This window comes from Cnephaeus nilssonii (genome assembly GCF_951640355.1).
Source record: "Cnephaeus nilssonii genome assembly, chromosome: 17".
Lineage (NCBI taxonomy): Eukaryota > Metazoa > Chordata > Mammalia > Chiroptera > Vespertilionidae > Cnephaeus > Cnephaeus nilssonii.
This window is the reverse complement of record NC_137088.1, coordinates 32,000,088-32,019,192: the sequence shown is the minus strand read 5'-3', so window position 1 is coordinate 32,019,192 and position 19,105 is coordinate 32,000,088. Positions and strand designations below refer to the sequence as shown.

General features: G+C 45.9%; 1 protein-coding gene across 2 annotated transcripts in view; it reads right to left on the bottom strand.

The window, feature by feature from the left end:
- Positions 1-19,105, bottom strand: part of CLSTN2 (calsyntenin 2) — a gene marked incomplete at both ends in the record, with an annotated part of 541,803 nt that overhangs the window by 115,469 nt on the left and 407,229 nt on the right. For both annotated transcript variants that reach the window (XM_079795724.1, XM_079795725.1), the window contains 2 exons: positions 3,183-3,391; positions 4,155-4,350. In XM_079795724.1, coding sequence (XP_079651850.1) covers positions 3,183-3,391; positions 4,155-4,350 — 405 coding nt within the window. The remainder of the gene's footprint in view (positions 1-3,182; positions 3,392-4,154; positions 4,351-19,105) is intronic.

Sequence of the window (19,105 nt, the reverse complement as noted above, 5' to 3'; positions counted from 1 at the left end):
GTGATGGATGTAGGATTAAGATGCAATTTTGTGTTTTTGAACTTAAAGACCATTGCCATGCATTCCTGTCAGATATCAGTAAGGAGAGTATGATGTCCCTGGTGAAAAGGCCTTGGGGCCAACACTCAGGAACCTAGGCTCTAGTCCCAACTCTGCCACCTGCATGAGAGGTGCTGGTAGGCAAGCTCTTGATGCTTTGGGGACTCAGTTTTTCCATCTGTTCAATGGAGATGAGCATCTAGGCCCTACCGATCTCTGAGAGACCAGCCAAATGCCAGAAGATGGGGGCCTGGCAGCCATCTGAAATCGATCTAGAACTTCCCAGGAGGTGGGTGATGTCACCAGCTCAGAGTTACCTGTTCATAATTTCAGCCTGGAAACCCACGGGGAGGGAGTGAGTAACCATCATGTCCCAACCCCCCAGTAAATACCTAAGTCATCATGGCACCATGAATGGAGCACTCCCTATATGCCACGTGCCCTGCAGGCATTATCTCCGGGCACTGCCTCTCCCAGAGGCCTCACAACCCCACAGGGAGGCAGGAACTATTACTGCCTTGATTTCACGGGGGAGGGAGGCTGAGGACCTCTGTTGGAAGAGGTTGAGTCTTCAGTTAAGACAGGTCATTCTGACTCCACATTGTATTCTGTCCTCCTCCCTGTGCCCTGCTCCCCTTCCTTCCCTCACAAACAAAGAGCCTGGCAGGTTGGGGTGGGGTGGGGGGCGGGCAGGAGCCATCTACCTGAAGCTTTGCAGCCTCGGTGAGTGGGCCCCAAACTCAGTAGTATTTTTTCTTTTTCTAAATATATTTTTATTGATTTCAGACAGGAGAGGAGAGGGAAAGAGAGTTAGAAACATCAATGATGTGAGAGAATCATTGATTGGTTGCCTCCTGCACACCCCTTACTGGGGATGGAGCCAGCAACCCTGCCATGCGCCCTTGACTGGAATCGAACCCCGGGACCCTTCAGTCCACAGGCTGACGCTCTATCCACTGAGCCAAACCAGCTAGGGCTCCGTAGTACTTTTTCTGATATGCATGCAAAGAACTTCTTCAAGGAGCCTGTAAGGTTGCTGGAGGAGTGATGGATAAAAGCCAAGTGGGAAGCTCATTAGAATGGGAGCTGTTTCTGCGCCTGCCCCTGGGTCCTACCTTCATTACTTGGAGAACTGCCTTTGTAAACCTCACTGTCAGGGGCCCACACTCTCTGGGAGTGCCCACTCTCCTCTTCATCTTTCGTTGTAAACCAATGTTGGAGGCAGAGGCCTGGCAAAGAACCATTACTCACTTTTAATGAGACAGCGAGGGAAATAAATTGGCATATGTTAGTGAAATGGCTCATCAAGGTGAGTAATTATCTCCATGACTGGGGCAGTTTACCCTCTGATGAAAGAATTTGCATCTCATCTCTCATTGGCTTGTGGCTCTCCAGGACTAAGGCAGGGGGTCAAGGGGAGCTAAACCACTCATCACAGATACCTCCTTCTCTAGTCCTGCTCTTCAGGAGGGACTTGTCACTCCCCAAATGCTAGTTTTTGCAGACATAGACCCAACAGCTGATCATGGGGGAACAGAAAAATACAAAGAGTTGTTCATATTTTATGAAGTGGGGGGTGTGTGTGTGTGTGTGTGTGTGTGTGTGTGTGTGTGTGTGTTGTGAGATACGTGTTTGTGTGGTGGGGATGGGCCATCCATCTGTAGGAAAAGCTATCAGAGAGCCGTTCTGACATGCTCTACTAGTTGAAATGACCTATTTCTTAGTCCTAAACCAAACGTTAATTGAAGTCTAGCATTTTCTATCTTACGTTTTTATGCACTGATCTTGTGTCCTACACAATTAGCATCTGGTAATGTCCAGGTGTGTAAATGTTATTTCCATGTATTTTAGCATTTTATAAGGAAACTGCCTTCTGTTGGGAATACTGATTTCCTCTTACAGGACACATCACCGACGACTGGAGGTCAGGGAGGAGGGTTTCTCCTTGGCTTCCTTCCCTTCTGGAATCTGCTGCAGTTCTCGGGATGCAGAAGACACTGTCACAGGGTAGGTTTCTCCCGGTCTCAACATCGAGAAGCATTGGAATCACTGAAGACTTGCAAGCAGGTGACGGATGATATTTCCCTCTAGGTCTTGGCTGCCAGGAAGCTCAGAGCTAATTTGTTGCCCAGCCCTGGTTCATGGCATGCTTTGCATACCAATCTTGATGCCACCTGACTTTGTGTCTTTTATTTTGAATTTCCCCCCACTCGACGGTAAGCTCCATGTGGACAGGCCCATGTCTGTTTTAGGTTCTACTCAATCTCCATTCCCAGTTCCAGCACTGTGTGCATGGCACTGAATAAATATAATTATTTACAGAGTGGACAAACTTCAGGTTTTGCTGCTTTTGAGTCTTTGTGCAGTACTTAAATCCTATTTGAAACAAAGGGGGGATAATATACATGTACCCACACACTCATGCTAATAATGAAATAATATACTTGACAAATAATTTTCATTTGATTGATATCAAGTTATTGAAAATTGCAGTTAAAAGGGGCTGCGCTGATTGGGCCTCTGGCTGTCATGTTTACACTACAATGAGTTTTTAATTAATGGTGATGGAGAAATGTCCGCCAGGCTTTATTAGGACTGTTTTTACTTCAGTAAGTTCAGTTTGGGATTGGGATGTTGTGGGAGGGTTCTTCCATCCTTCATTCTCAGTAGGGTAGAAATTCTCAAAGGACTTTGACAAGACCTTTAAAGATTCCTGAATGGATCTACAGTTTAGAAGGTGTTTCAGAAATCTCCACCTTCCCTTTGTTTAGGAGTAGGAAACAGATTGTTGTGTGAGGTGATGTTGCAAGTGGTTATGTAAGAAAGGGACTCAGACATGGCAGAGTTGAGGGCATGACTCACACCTAGATGACAACTGAAAAATTCCACCAGAACACCAAGCTGTGTGCAGATGAGTGGCCTTGTGAGCTTTATAGGCTGTACCCACTGAGTAGGTGCCTGGCTGGGCTGCTAGTAATGCCAGGACATCTCTCCAGAGCAGGACTGAGTTTTGGGTTATAGAGCCTAGATCAGGGATGGCACGGGAGGCATCGCCTGCTGAGTACATTCAGGCTCCCACTTGGCCTTCAGAATGGGGGGGGGGTGTTTCTCTGCCCCCACTGGGGTCCTCTCAGGACACTCACCATTTCTGTCAATGGCAAAAGGGACATCGGTGGTGACAATTTCATAGTTGCAGATCTGGCTGTACTGGGGGGAGCAGTCCTCATCGACGGCCTCCACCTGCAGGATGCTGTCGTAGATCTTGCCCTCGGTCACCACAGCCTTGTAGGCGGGCTCTTTGAAGGCGGGAGCAAACTCATTGACGTCCTTCACCTGGATATGGACCACGGCCCTGGAACGACACACAGAAAAGAAGAGATGGTGGTAAAGGAAGAATTGCACCATCTTCCGCACTGCCCATGGGCACCGACTCAGGCCCCAACACCAAGAAAATGGAGAAACCACCAGCCAGTCAGGCAGTTGTTGCCTGGGTGTTCTGTCCGCCATCTCACTGGAGACCCTTCTACCGGCCCTCGCCCCGACCCCCTGCGATAAATCTACCCCAGAGCAACTCCTCCCCATTCGTTGACCTTCCTTGTCACCCTTGACAATAGCATTCCCCTGGACTGTCTCTCCTCTCCCTTATCAATCTGTCACCTGTCCACTCACTCCTCCATTGAGTAAGAATTTAAGTTCTCTTACTCTGTGTTAGTCTCTGAGTCAAAGTCCAAAAGGGAGAGAGTTACAACCCAACACGAAGAGTGCAAGGACAGAAAGCAGCACGTGGCATGGCAGAACCCAGGGAAAGGTCCCAACCTCCCAACAAGTGTGCAGGGCTGGGCCGGCTCAGGGAAGGCTTCCCAAAGGAAGTGACACCTGCACTCTGTTCTGATGGGGGAACAGAGCTGTCTCCCGGGGAAGCAGAGGGCAGAGAATTTCAGGTGTAGAAAGCGGCCGGTACCGGTGCCTGCAGTGGCCTAGGAGCTGGCCAGCAGCTGTGCAGGCCGGAGCACCATGGTATGGCCACTGGGTACCCACGTCTGTGGAGCAGTGTGTGACAGAGATGGTGGGCAAGAGTGGGACGGGGTCCAGGAGCTGTGTGTCAGGCGACTCACTTGTGTGACTTCTTCCAGGCTGTCTCCCGGGGCCCCGCGCCGCAGTCGTAGGCCTGGATGATGAACGTGTACTCCTTCTGCAGCTCACAGTCGATGGGGCTCTTGGCGCGGAGCCGGCCCTCTCCCGATGTCTTGTTGAGCACCACGGCCTCAAAGGGCAGCTCTTGGCCGTGGATCTTGAACGCACAGATCTCGCCTGCAGAGGGATGAAAGCGGAGCAGTGAGCGGCGAGCCTGAGAACCGCCAGACTGCAGACGGAGCTTCCGCTGCACCAGATCTGCAAAGCTAATGCCTCCAGGCCTTTTCCTCCACCCAGAACCGTCAGACCGGAAGAGGCCTCCAGAGACCCAGCCCAACGTGTTCATTTCATGGATGGTAAAAACCGAAGTGTTTCACGCATGGAAGTGTCACCCATCAAGTGTATCAGGGAGAAGAAAAGGGGAGAGTCACGTGCGGGAGTGGGCTGATGATCCTGGTTTCCCACTTTTCCGAGCAGGTTTCCCTCTGCCCAGTTTGACACTAAAAACGTGCCCACATTGGCCAGTGTGGCTCAGTGGTTGAGCATTAACCCATGAACCAGGAGGTCATGGTTCGATTCCTGGTCAGGGCACATGCCTGGGTTGCGGGCTCCATCGCTAGTGGGGGGCGTGCAGGAGACATCTGATCAATGGCTCTCTCATCATTGATGTTTCTATCTCCCTCTCTCTTCCTCTCAGATCAATAGAAAAAAAATAAATAAAACAATTGTCCACAGTCAAAAGACAAATGACTGCAGAGGAAAAGCGGAAAGGCCCAAGTGTGCACAGCCTTTGGTCCTGTGACCACATCCCTGCTACCTGAACGTGTGCGCTGTGAGCGCAGCCTGAGCATCCCTGGCAGCTAGTTAGAAATGCAGGTGCCCAGGTCCCGCCCAGACCTCCTAAGTCAGAACCTTCGTCTTAACAGGGTCCCCAGGTGACTTGTTTGCTTGCCAACCAAGAGCCGCAGTGTGCTGCTCTGTCCTTTGCCCCAGGTTTACACACTCCACGTCGCTGCAGCCACATTCCCCCCGCCCCTGCATGTCTCTCCACCCACCGCTTCCCTGTGGGGAGAGGGACTCCACTCTGAGTTGCAATTTTATTTCAAAACAGTGGGGGTGAGTCTGTGCGAGTTCTAGAAACCCTGTGGAGCCCGAGAAGCTAACTTCTTAAAGGGTTGAACATGTTGTGAAATTAATGCATTTCTCCCCCTCGGCTGGGTTAATGTGTATTATAACTATTTCTCTGCATTAAAATGATAAAATACCTTCCTTGTCTCAATAGGTGGATATTTGTTTCTTGAAACCTGACAGCAAGTAAGCCCTGTACTGCCTGTCTTGGGAGGTGCTGAAAATTTGAAACACAAATCCCCTTCTGTCTTGAGGGAGTTTACAGACTTGTTGGGGAGACAATGTCTGGGTGTCTAGAAAGGCCATTCAGAGTGCAAAGGGAGGTGTGAGTGTCACGTGGCCTGGGCAGCAAGGAGTAAAATGTAGGCTTGGTCTGGAGGTCTGGATTCACATTCCAGGCTTGCCACTTACTCCATGATTTAGTCAAATTATATTGCTTCTCTGGCTCTCAATTGTGTCACTTGTAAAATGATCCAGGAGATAGTGTTGGGAGGAGGGCACCTACCCTGAGGTACCCAAACTCTGGTCTGACATTGCCCCCGCTGCACGGCTGGAACCCCCGTGAGGCACCTAGGGTGCATAGTTTAGGGGGGCCCTAACGTCAAGGTGACCAGGCACCTGCCCCTCTGCTGCAAAGTGACACTGTGAGAAGGAGGGATAACATGGCTGCATGCCTGCTCTGTGCCAGGTACTGAGCTTTGTACCCACCCCCACTCAGGAGACCTCATTCACTCTTCATAACAAACCTGCAAGGTAGAGGTTTTATAACGGTTTGTACAAATTAAAAAAAAAAATGGATCAGAGAGGTCATTAATTGGTCAAGGTCACAGAACTAAAGTTGGTCTAAAACCCAGATGTGGCTGATTTCTAAGTTCATGCCCTGTCTATTTCACTGCACCCTCTCCAAGCAGCCCCGTAACTTTTATTTTCAATCCTCACCCAAGGATATGTTTTTATTGATTTTAGAGAGAGAGAAAGACAGAGGGGAGGAGAGAGAGAAACATTGATGTGAGAGAGAAACTTCAACTGGTTGCTCCCCAAAAGCTCCCGGACCAAATATCAAGCTCACAAACTAGGTCTGTGTCCTGACTGGGAATTGAACCAGCAACTTTTTTTTTTTTAATTTCTTTATTGATTGTGAAATATCATATGTGTCCTTATTCCCCCATTCCCCCAACACATCCCCCATTCATACCCCCCTGTTGTCTGTGTCCATTGATTAGGCTTATATGCATGCATATAAGTGCTTTGGTTGATCTCTCCCCCTTACACTTTTTGGTGTACAGGATGACGTTCCCACCAACTGAGCCACTTGGCCAGGGCAGCCCCATAACCTTTGAGGGACCACTGTGGGGACTGCTTCCCGTCCCATTCTATATCCCCATTCAAGCCACACTCAGGGAGAAATCCCCCGTTTTACACGTAGGAAGCATGCCCTGATCTCTCACTAACTATATTTTCTGAGACGGTCAATCGATAACAAACTTACCTTTAGGCTTTTGATTTTTATTATTTCATTGATCCTCAATTTCATTATGAACACTCCATTTTCACTACATCCCCTCCTGGCCATTTCTCAAATGTAGTTGTGGAATAATGGACAGCAGAGACAGATGTGGGCCAGGCTCTAACAAGGAGGCCGTGTTCTCGGGATCACCAGCATCTCCTTACTGCCTCTCCGACAGAGCTCCTCTGCAGCCCTCGGGGCGGGAGGACTGGTTTCATCCTATCTTCAAACTATTTCTGCTCAGAATTATCTGGGGCTTAACTGGATGAAGTTCTAAAGTGCCTGCCTTGTGATTCTATCCAAAGATCAATGCCAATAGAGGACTATTACTACCGAAAATGTCCGAACCGGTTCTCGAACATTATCTGAAGTGCCCAACCACTGCCACGATTATAAGACTAATCAGACCATTTCTCTTTGAAGAGACCAGTTAAACCAAAAATAAAAGAGGGCAATTTTCTGTTGGAAACACTTGATTGCAATTAAAGTAGTTCTCAAGACTCAGAAATCCTTCACCAGAGGAAAGGAGAGGAAGGAGGAAAAGGAGAAAGAGGAGGGGGAAGAGGAGGCACAGGGGAGGGTGAGATGAAGTAAACCTCGGGGCGACATATTTTCATCTCACTCAATTCAGCTCAATTCAATTCGATACACCCTGCGATTTCTGAGAGCGAAGTGCCAGGCACGATGCTGGGCCTGGGGACACGAAGAAAATGACTGGAACACCTGAAAACATAAGGACACTCCTAAGCACTCATCACTTAGTAGAAGAGACAGTCAACCAGGGCAACACAATGCTCACCTAGTTTTCACCGGCTCAGACAGAGACAGGAATTAGTCCCCCTTGGAATTCACGTCACCCTCATTTATCCCACCTCTTCATCTGACACTTAGGTTCCTGTTGCAAAGACTTTCGTTCATGTACTCATCCATTCGTTCACCTTGTAAATGCTTATTAGGGACTATGTGCCCAGCAGTGATGAAGAAAACCAGCCCAGCCCTGGCCTACAAGTTGCTGGCAGTCCTGTAGGGGAGGGAAGTGAGACCCCAGAGAATCATATCCCTAAGGGAAGAGTCGTGACTGTCATAGGTGGTTGGTGCTAGGAGAGTCCTGACCTGTCAGGCAGGCAGGGCTAACCTAAGGATGTGACCTAAGGAGGTGACGCTGAGCTGAGACCACAGGAAGAGACAGAGGAGCACAGCCTGGCGTGAGGAAGGGAAGTGAGTGTCAGGCAGTGGGGCCAGCACACCATAGGGCCTCGGCAGGAAGAAACATATCAGGCCCTGAAGGGACATCTGGGCCGGGGTGGCAGGCGTAGAGGCAACGGGGAGGGGCCGGCTTCACGGGGATGTGACCAGAGAACCACACAGGGCCCGGGGCTCAAGCGGGTCCTGAGCTTGGTTTAAATTTCTGCTGTCACCATCTAGAAAATTGTAATAATTTTATCTTTGAACTTTTGTTTTGTAAATGAAGTTGGATGGACGACGGAGCATGTTGTGAGCAGAGAGATGGGTGCAATGTGCCCGTTCATTGTCCTTGCTGCCCCATTCAGGTATAGCATTCAGGTTGCCCCCCTGAGCACAGCATCCGGGTGGACCAGATGCATGGGCATTCAGCAGGACTCAGGGATAACAAGGTAAGCCTGTGACACTGAGGAAGGAGTACACGGAGAGCTGACAGCCCAGACAGGCCATCCCTTCTATTTGAACCAAAATTGTTTAGGCCACAGAAAGAAGGCAGGATATTTTAAGAAACATGACCAACCAAAGAGCCCTGTCCTGGCCTTTTTCACTCCTGTTACTTCTCGGTAGTAGCCAACAACTTATGCTGACAATGATGACAGACAGGAGAAGGAAAGATAAGACACCTCACAGTTCCTTTTCTGTTTGGACTGTCTTTTCTATCTGTCAGCCAAAGGGAGAGAGTGTTAGAAGAGAGTGTGTACATATCAAGAAGCGAAGTAAAAATAGTTGAGTTTGGTTTGCATGGCATTTACACTGATCTGGTAAAGGACTAAATACATATGCATATGTGAGCTACAGAACGCAATTTCTGTAACGTTCAGAGATTCTGCACAGCACTTAACTGCTCTTATACTTACACTAGAAGCCTGGTGCACGAAATTCGTGCACGGCAGGGGGTTGTCCCTCAGCCCAGCCTGTACCCTCTCCAATCTGGGACTGCTGGAGGGATGTCCGACTGCCCGTTTAGGCCTGATCCTGGTGGGATCGGGCCTAAACGGGCAGTCGGACATCCCTCTCACAATCCAGGACTGCTGGCTCCCAACTGCTTGCCTGCCTGCCTTCCTGATTGCCCCTAACCGCTTCTGCCTGCCAGCCTGATCACCCCCTATCCACTCCACTGCCAGCCTGGCTGATGCTTAACTGCTCCCCTGCCAGCCTGTTTGCCCCCAACTTCCCTCCTCTGCCAGCCTGGTCACCTCTAACTGCCCTCTCCTGCAGGGTTGATCACCTCCAACTGCTCTCCATTGCAAGCCTGGTCCCTCTCAACTGCCCTCCCTTGCAGGCCTGGTCCCTCTCAACTGCCCTCCCTTGCAGGCCGGGTGCCTCCCAACTGCCCTCTCCTGCTGGCCATCTTGTGGTGGCCATCTTGTGTCCACATGGGGGCAGCTATATTGTGTGTTGCAGTGATGATCAATCTGTATATTACTCTTTTATGAGATAGGATAGAGGCCTGGTGCACAGGTGGGGGCCAGCTGGTTTGCCCTGAAGGGGGTCACAGATAAGGGTGGGGGTTCCCTTGGGGTGTGGGGCGGCCTGAGCGAGGGGCCTGTGGTGGTTTGCAGGCCGGCCACGCCTCCTGGCAACCCAAGGGGAGGCCCTGGTATTTGGAATTTATTTTCCTTCTACAATTGAAACTTTGTAGCCTGGAGCGGAGCCAAGCCTGAGGCTCCGGCAGCCATTTCTGTGGCAGTTAATTCACCTTCTACAATTGAAACTTTGTAGCCTGGAGCGGAGCCAAGCCTGGGGCTCCCTCCGTGGATACAGCCATTTCTGGGGCAGTTAATTCACCTTCTACAATTGAAACTTTGTAGCCTTAAGCGGGTGAGCCCGGCCAGGGTGTTCGGAAAGCTTTGCTTCCCCTGTTGCCGCCGGCAACCCTGGCCTGCTCTCTCAAGCTCCATTCTGCCGCCATTTGTTTGAATTTGTTTACCTTCTATAATTGAAACTTTGTAGCTTGAGTGGAGGCTTAGGCCTGCAACGGCTATGGAAAGCTTGGCTTCCTCTGTTACCTGGGAAACCTTGCTCACTTTGGCTGTAGCCATCTTGGATTGGGGTTAATTTGCATACTCGCCCTGATTGGCTGGTGGGCGTGGCTTATGTAGCAGAGTGATGGTTAATTTGCATATTACCATTTTATTATAGAGGATGGGAAGCTGGCATTGCATAGTACAGAGATATCAGTGGTAAAATTCATGCTAATAAATTACAATTTTAATTTTTCTTTACTCAGAATAGCATCAAACAGAAAATTTACAGCACCACAAGTTGAGACAGAGAGAGAGAGAGAGAGAGAGAGAGAGAGAGAGAGAGAGAGAGAGAGAGAGAGAGACACTGTGGACAAAAAGCCCCAGGATGGAGCCCTGAGAAGGAAGAGTATCTAAAACTGCAGTTCCCAGTGTCAGTGTGTGACACATCGGGCTGTCTTGATCTTTCGGGAGGCCTGTCACTAGAATTTGTTATTATTAATAAAGCACTGCAGTGGGAGGATGATGCACTTAGAAAGGAAAAGATCAGACTTAATGGTTTCCATATAAAAAGATCACTTTTAAGATCTTGCTTTCCAACACACTTTCTTGGGTGGGAGAGCGGGTGTGCTGGGAACTACGTGTGGGAGTGCAACACCCAGATGGCCATGCCCTTGGGACCAGCCATGGGGAAATAAGGCCAGCAGCTGCCAGACCTGAGTGCTATCTAACACTGGCTGTGGCCGAAGGAGGCTACAGCTTCACCAAGAGGCCCCGTGAGGTCCAGATCAGAAGGGGAGGCCCAGCCTCCAGCCCCAGTGGCTCCAGCCCTCCAGTCCCCTCTGTGCCTCCAGCTGCCTTTTCCTCTGCGGTAACACGCCCCTCCACACAGCAGCAAGCACTGATGTAGTTGTCTCTTCATTCCTCCCATAAGAGTTTGGGGAAATTTATGAGTGAATGAATTCATTGATGAATAAATGAATGACTAAAACTGATCTTTAGAATACATTTTGTTCCTACCCTTGAATAGCCTAGAACTATAGATTGCGTTGATTCCAGTTTTCAGATGAAGAAACTGAGACTCAGAGAGATTAAGTGGTTTACCCGAGGTCACTCGGATAGTAAGGAGCGGATGAAGGACTGATGTCTGGATCTAAATGCGGCACCCTCTTCATTCTTTCCGGGGTTTATCACTGGGCAGTTGTGATGTTCTAGGACAGAGTTTCTCAAAGTGCCATCGGTGTATCCCCGTGGGTCCCTAAGACCAGTGGTCGGCAGACTCATTAGTCAACAGAGCCAAATATCAACAGTACAACGATTGAAATTTCTTTTGAGAGCCAAATTTTTTAAACTTAAACTTCTGCTAATGCCACTTCTTCAAAATAGACTCGCCTAGGCCGTGGTATTTTGTGGAAGAGCCACACTCAAGGGGCCAAAGAGCCGCATGTGGCTCGCGAGCCGCAGTTTGCCGACCACTGCCCAAGACCCTTTCTGCAGGGTTCACAAAGTCCAATTTAGCATCCTGTTAACACTAAGACATTATTTGACTTTCCCATTTGTGTTGATGTTCGCAATAATGGTGTAAAAACAACGGTGAATGAAAGTGTTGGTGTCTTAGTGGCACCTAACTGCATTCTTTGCCACATACAGTCACAGAAATAAAAAATAAAATAAAAAATAAGGCCAATTTCATGTGAGAATGACTCTAACGTTGCAGTAAATATTAATTGTATTAAGTGTCAATCCTCGGGTGCCTGTATTTGAATACCCGTGTGACCAAATGGAAAGTACTCCTGGAGCACCTTGGTATTAAGGTATGCTGGTTTGTCTCTAGGAAAAGCATTTGTGTGATTTAAGACGAGTTGGGAGCTGAACTAGACCTTTCTTCGTGAAATGCCAATTTTACTTCAAAGAATGACTGACAGGCAAATTACGTTTATTCAAACTTGAGTGTGTGGTGGGCATTTTTTTTTTCTCCTAAGTAAGCCTGTCACTTAACAGAAAAGAACTAGTAGCATTTGTTGCCAAAAATAAAATCCAAGCTTTCAGTTTTGGAAAACTTGTGTCTGCTACAGTGAACTTGACAATACATCAATACACCAATTCTTTTCTGATGAGATGGATAATGATATTAATGAATGTGATTGTTTGAGATCACATAATGAATTATGTCAGCTTTTGAAATGTGTACTTAACAATGAATCAATCAATAGCTTCCAAATGACCAAATGCATAATGTTATGCAGTCACCCATGGGTAAAGGACTCATTCAAAGTGTGAAATTGACTCAAGAATTGTAGTGTAACAGCATATAGTAAGTTAACTCATGTGATTTTAGGTTATTTATTGTGACTAACCTTTAAGAAACTTTTACTTATGGAGCTTTGGTATAGTATCAGAGAAGAATATCTACAATTACCTGAAGAGACTGTTAAATACTCCTTCCTTTTCCAACTACATACCTGGGTATGTCCATATTTTTTTCTTCACCTGCTTTAACCTAAACAACACATGATAATAGATTGAAGGCGGAAGTAGAGGTGAGGACCTAGCTGTCTTCTATTGAGGCAGACATGGAAGAGATTGCAAACATGTATGCACTGCCACTGCGCACACTCATTTTATTTTGGAAAATGTATTTTTTTGGGGTCAAATTATGTTATATATGTAACTTGAGTTTATTATTGTTATTATGTAAATTAAGAAATAAGCATTGGAAAGTTGGTGTTTTGATTTCTAATACAGTACATATTGACAGATATAACCCATATGGACAAAAGCTCTTGAGGGTCATTAATAATGGTTAAGAATATGAAGATGCCCTGAGACCAAAAGGCTTCTAATTTCCCAACCGTAGTTTCCACACAGATGATTCCCTGTGCTGTTCCTGATGCTTGTAATGGACCCATCGCCCCTCAGAGAACTCCAACCTCAGCGCAACCCCATTTGCTATGTATCTCACGGCTGTGATATTTGTATGAGAGGAAGCAGACCTTGATATCCACAGAGTGCTCTTTATCCAATGACAAATGGTTAAAATCTGGCTCTGGAGCCAAATAGGCGGGGCTCACATCCTACCCTGTGGTTAACTGCCTGTGTGACCTGGGGCAAGCCACGTACCTCTCTGTGCCCGTTTCCTCATCTGTAAGATGGGGATATATTGCTAATAGTTACCTCATAGGATTGGTGATTGTTGGGAGCATTAAGTGAACTAATATAAGTAAAGTGCTAACAGTGCATGGTACGAAGTAATTACTATAGGTGTTAGCTCTTATCACGGTCTTTATATTGAAGAAAAGTAAGTCACACACTTCTGGCAAACTCTCTGTTTGTATGTGAGAACTGATGCGATCATTTTGTCATCAGAAATGTTTAGCATGTATGTCAAAGGTGTCATTAAAAAACCATCTAGCTCCTTGAAGTATCTTGCACCTACCAGCCGCAGCTTACATATATTTATATTCCTGAACATCACTGGCCAACGTCTGCATCCTGTGCATTTGCCAAATCTCATCCAGGATCACTACTGCCTCATGGGGAGGGTTTACTGGGGGGTGGGGGGGGGGTGGGCGCTGTTTGTTTATTTGGTTTTGCTTCTCACAGTGACTAGAAATTGCTAATGGCCTTGATTGGGCAAGAGTGGAGGATACTAAATATCCTGCCCTGGGCAGGTCAGTCATATCACCAAGAACCATCTCACCTAAAATGGCTATCGTCCCCCCTGAGAAACACTGCACCTCAAGCATGCAGCTAGTCTCCAGGAGGAAACGCCAGGCCAGGTTCATGACCCCAGGTTGGAGGACAGTGATAGATCTTGTCAAGGCTTCTCCAGACGGGTGAGGTCCCTTCAGAGGGAGGATGACACCATCTGCTTTCAGCCACACACTCTGTGCTCCTCAGTTCACACATTGGCAAGCAGTGGACACTGACTACACTGCACAGGTCTGGGCAGATGAGTTTTTTAACGTGTACTCTGTACCTCCACACCGAGTCATCTGCAGTCACTATGGGTATAATAAAACGGGAAAGGACAAATGCTAAGCACATCAAGAGGTAATCATGCTCAGCATAGCAAATTAGGGCTGCAATGACACACTAAATGAGGAAGAGCTCTGGGAAGTAAAAAGGCCTATAGACTTATTTCTAAGTGTGGGTCAATCGGCTGTGTGTTGTCCCTGCACCGAGAGGTTGGATTCCCAGTCAGAGCACATGCTCGGGTTGCAGACTCAATCCCCAGGAGAGGGCAGGCAGGAGGCAGCCAATGGATGCTTCTTTTTCTCATTGATGTTTCTCTCTTTCTCTCTCCCTTGCTCTCTCTCTCAAATCAATAAAAAACATATATTTTTAAAAAGAAGTAAAAAAATCTATACTTAAAAAAGAAAAGTAGAAGGTAAGCCCTCTCACTTCAGGTAAAAACTTAAAATTTCCCAGAGTAGAAAGCGAAGGGAAAAGACCCACTGGACTGTCACTTTGGCCGTTCCCTTGTGTGTCTGGGCGGCAGGGAGATCTCGGACAAGCCTCAGTTCGGCAAGCAGATGACCTTAACCTCGGTCCCAGCTCCTCCTTTCTGGACTGTGTGACCTTCTGTGATTCATTACAACTAAGAATATATCGCGCCTGATCACAAAGTGCCACGAGGCTGCAATGACACACTAAACGAGGAAGAGCTCCGGGAAGTAAAAAGGCCTGTCTGCTTTTTATTATTCTAATAAGTCCGCCCTCAAGCCTGAAGTAGCTAGATGCATACTGGCAACTTCGCTTGTTTCTATTAGAAACCAAAGAGGGGGAGGGTGTCACCCTAATGGCTTTCTGTCTACTTAGTATTGAGCAAAGTAAAAATAACTCTTTTATTTAAGAAGTCATTTTCCTCAAGCTTTATGCTGAAATCAAAACTCCCCTCCCTTGGGAAGATGAACATAGCACAATTATTATGTTGCTAAAAACCAATGAAGACCATGCATTTTCCATTCTTTGGCAATATTGGTTAAATGAATGAATGATGTAACAACTAATATATATATATGGTCAGAGACTTAAAGAGGTCTCTAGTCTCTGGGTCAGGCAGAGCTTGAAGACATGCTGGGCGGTCATTTGGTGTTGAGGGTGCCCAATAGTCTGCAGTTGAAGGTACAAAAATGTGCTGTATTTATCATTCACTCAGCAGACCTTCCGTGGGCATAAATAATATGGTGAAAAAAATGAGTGAATAATAAACATATATATAATCAACTGCAGCTCACATTTACCACGCATTTATGATGGACCAGACACTTAAACCTACAGATAAAAACCACCTGCATCTCTGTATGTGCTGACCTGCCTGGCCAGGGGGTGGAGATTGGGACGAATCAGAGACCAGGTCTGTATTCACAGACAGGAGAAGGAGGCAGACGAACGGAGTTAAGTGCAATAAAGTACTGCAAAGGCTGCAGTAGGTGTCTGTGCTGGGTGTGGTGAGAACACAAAGGGTGACAGATCAATCTCACCCCTAAATACTCGCAGAATCAGTTGTTCCCTGTCATGTAGCCACACGAGGAAGGCGGTAGGTGCAAGAAGGAAGAAGTTTCAGCCTAAATAACTCTGTCTGAGACAAGACCCTGCCCCAGACAGGCCAGTCTTACACCACCTACGAACACTCTCACGTCTTTCTCTTGACAAAGGAGTTGCAGTGCTTCTATCCCCAGTAGAAGGGTAGTGCAGGTCAGTGCCCGAGAGTCAGCCAACCTAAATTCAAACCCTGACTCCTCACTTGTCATCTCTGTCACTTCAAAATGTTCCTGTTTCCATACCTCCATGTCCCCATCTGTGAAGTGGGAATGAAGCCATCTCCCCCTTCTATGGTAACATAGTCAGAATAGTACTTTTTTAAAAAACAGAATTTACTATGGCATAAACTGGGCTGAGTGACTTGGGTAAAACGATATAACTTAATTCTCACCACAGCTGTATGAGAATGCCAGCAGAAAGTGATGGCAGACCAGATCAGACCGGTACATTCCTGGTTCCACCATGGCACCCTGGCCAGGGTTAGCAACTCAGGCCTCCTACTGACCTCAGCAGCTGATCATGAGGTGCCCACAATGCTGGCCAGATAGGAAGCCACATTGAATAGAACAGTGACTGCGTTTATAATGGCGGAATTTCTAATATTTTTGAAGAGATTTTTAAAACCTTTGTCTCAAAAATTATTAGCCTGGATGCAATTACCAGATGGGACTAAATATCTTTCCCACTGCCAAACAAAAACAGGGGCCTGTCAAATCAGTGTGGAGCATCTTATTTAAAAACAAGGCATCTCGTCTGCCTATAGCTGTTGGGTGGAGTTCAGTCAGATCCACCCCACAATCATTACCTGAAATCTGTCTCTACTAACTCTTCCTTGTCCTTTAGGGAAAATAATGCACGTGGAAGTGCCTCCGAGAGTGAAAAAATCCCATCCAAATACATGGCCCTTTACTGCTGTTCCATTGTCCCCATCAAGAATATGTGTGTGCGTGCGCACATGTCTATGTCCTGCAGGGAGGGTATCTTAGTAGATGCTAAGGGTCCCAGAAGCCTGAGACTCTGTCCTTACTCTCCAGGAACTTACACTGGGTTTCACACACAGACGGTATACACAGGACCAAATAATTAAAGGTGTTTGAGGTTAACGAGTGTTAATGAGTTCTTGAAATACAGGGGCTATTACAGCCTCTTCAACTTACCAGAGGAAGACCCAATAGTCAAATAAATCTGGTACAAATCATGCTCACAGGTAAAAACTTTGGAATCTTGTCCCCCTCTCCTCAGTGTCCAAACAGGGGTCTCACGTGTGACCTCGAGATTGAACCAGTCGGAGGTTCCAACCCAAGCAAACCTGAAGGCTTTGTTTGTCCCCAACCCCAGCCCCCAGTTTATATATTTATTTTCCTCTACTTCCTTCCGGGTTTTCTCATCGAAGGTGCCCAGGAACTCGGATAGGCACGGGATAAATTTCCCTTCAAAGGATGACGTGTTACATGCTGTACTCTTGCACTTCTCAATGTGGAAGCCACTAGCCAAAATGTGGCTCTTGAACACTGGAAATGTGGCTTAGCGTGTGACCAAGGAAGTGGACTTTTAAATTTTATTTAATTTTATAATTTTAAATTAAGAACAGATACTCAATTCAGTTACTGGAAAACTTTTTAAAAAGCTTGGGTACGTGAATCAATTTTGTTAGCTATAAATTATGTGAAATATAAATCAAGTGTTTCCGATGAAAATTTAGAGCCTAAATTGAAATGTCTTGTAAGTGGAAAATACACACCAGATTTGAAAAATACTTTTATGAAAAATGAAGTGTAAAATTTCTCATTAATACTTTTATTTGATAACATTGAAATGAATTATTGGGTATGCTGGGTTATATAATATACACTATTAAAATCAATTTTACCTGTTTCTTCTTATTGGTTTACTGTAACTACTAGAAAATATATAATTGTGTATGTAACTTGAATTATGTTTCTGTTGGACAGTGCTGCTCTACATAATTAATAGTATACATCACTAGAGGCTAATTTTCCATGGAAATAAATGTATAGGGAGTGTATTCTACAATAACTGTAGAATTGTCCTGCTTTTATGCTGATTTTTATTTCTCAGCATTACTCCTAATATTTAGGAGAATGTTTCCTCTTAAAATATCAGCCCATCTGGCCTTTTTCAGATGATTAAGCCAAATTTAGCTCAAGTTCCCAAAGCCCTGATTGTCAGGCCTTGAATTAGCATTGCCTCTTAATGAGAACATTGTTATAAAGAAAAAAAAATCTTGAAATTTTAATGACTTTGAATATTTAAATAATAGCACATTGGTCAATTATAGAAATTCAGATGTATGCACTGACAAATGGTTTTTATTAATTATCAGCCAATACAGAAGTCTTCTGGCAATAGGATTCTAGCTTGTAATCCACTTAGTCATTGGAATTAAAAGTGTAATTCTTTATAAAGAAAACTTTATTTTTAGAAAATAAATTTAATAACATTACATTAGTATTATATTAATAGTAAAGTAATAATTTTATAAAATAATAATTATATGTTGCATAGCAAGTCATTATGTCAATACTCTTATTGCTCTTTTTCTAATTAGAATAATTCAAACTCTCACAAAATGTAATGCTCTGTGCTTGTTTCTCCACAAATGGGAGGAAAGAAAATGTGGGTTGTAAAATGTAGACGTAAAGGTATCTAAGGAACTGTGGTTCTGATGTGGATGAGTAAGTTCCTGACACACTGAATCTCTCAAAATAACACCTATAACCCCTAACAAATACCCCCTTATCTCCCCACCCCCCACCCCCCCAAAAAAATACAACCAAGGAAGGGAATGGAAAATTGGAGAAAGCTACTAGCAATGAGTGAGTCTTCTGGGTTTTAATCATTAAAAAAATTGTAAAATACACAAAACATAAATGTTATCATCTTAACTATTTTTAATTGTACAGTTCAGTGTTACTAAGTGCATTCACAAGTTTCCTGTTTTGATCCTTTGCCCCAGGGCAGCGATAGCCCCTGGTGGAGGGGTGGGGGTGGTGTCTAAAACTCTGTTGTCTTTCTGGCCAGGTAAATTGGACTGCCCTCCTATGGGGGCAGAAATCTGGGAGAGGAGTGAGCCAGGGAAGGCCCAGTTCTGTTTAAATTCCACCCAAGTCTCTAACAGGCTCCAGAATTAAGCATTTTGGGGGGCAGACTGGAAGCATCTGCGCTGAGACCTGAACTGCTGCCCACAGTAGGTAAGAGTTTACAGTGAGTTGAACGAAGTTAATTGCCTATTAAACCAAATGTCAATAATTTTTGAAGGAATATGACAATGCAAAGCCCTCTCAACATAACATTCAAAATGTCCAGAATGTAATCCAAACTTATTTTACATATGAAGAGACAGGGAAATGTGGCTCTTCCTTAAGGGTAAAGACAACAAGGCCAGCCCCAAAATAACTCAGGTATTTGTAGTCTCAAACACATACACTAAATTAGTAAGCTCAGGGTCATGAAAGAACATATGCTTGTAATGAATGAAAAGATATAAACCTCATCAGAAAAATATAACAGAGAAAAAGAATCA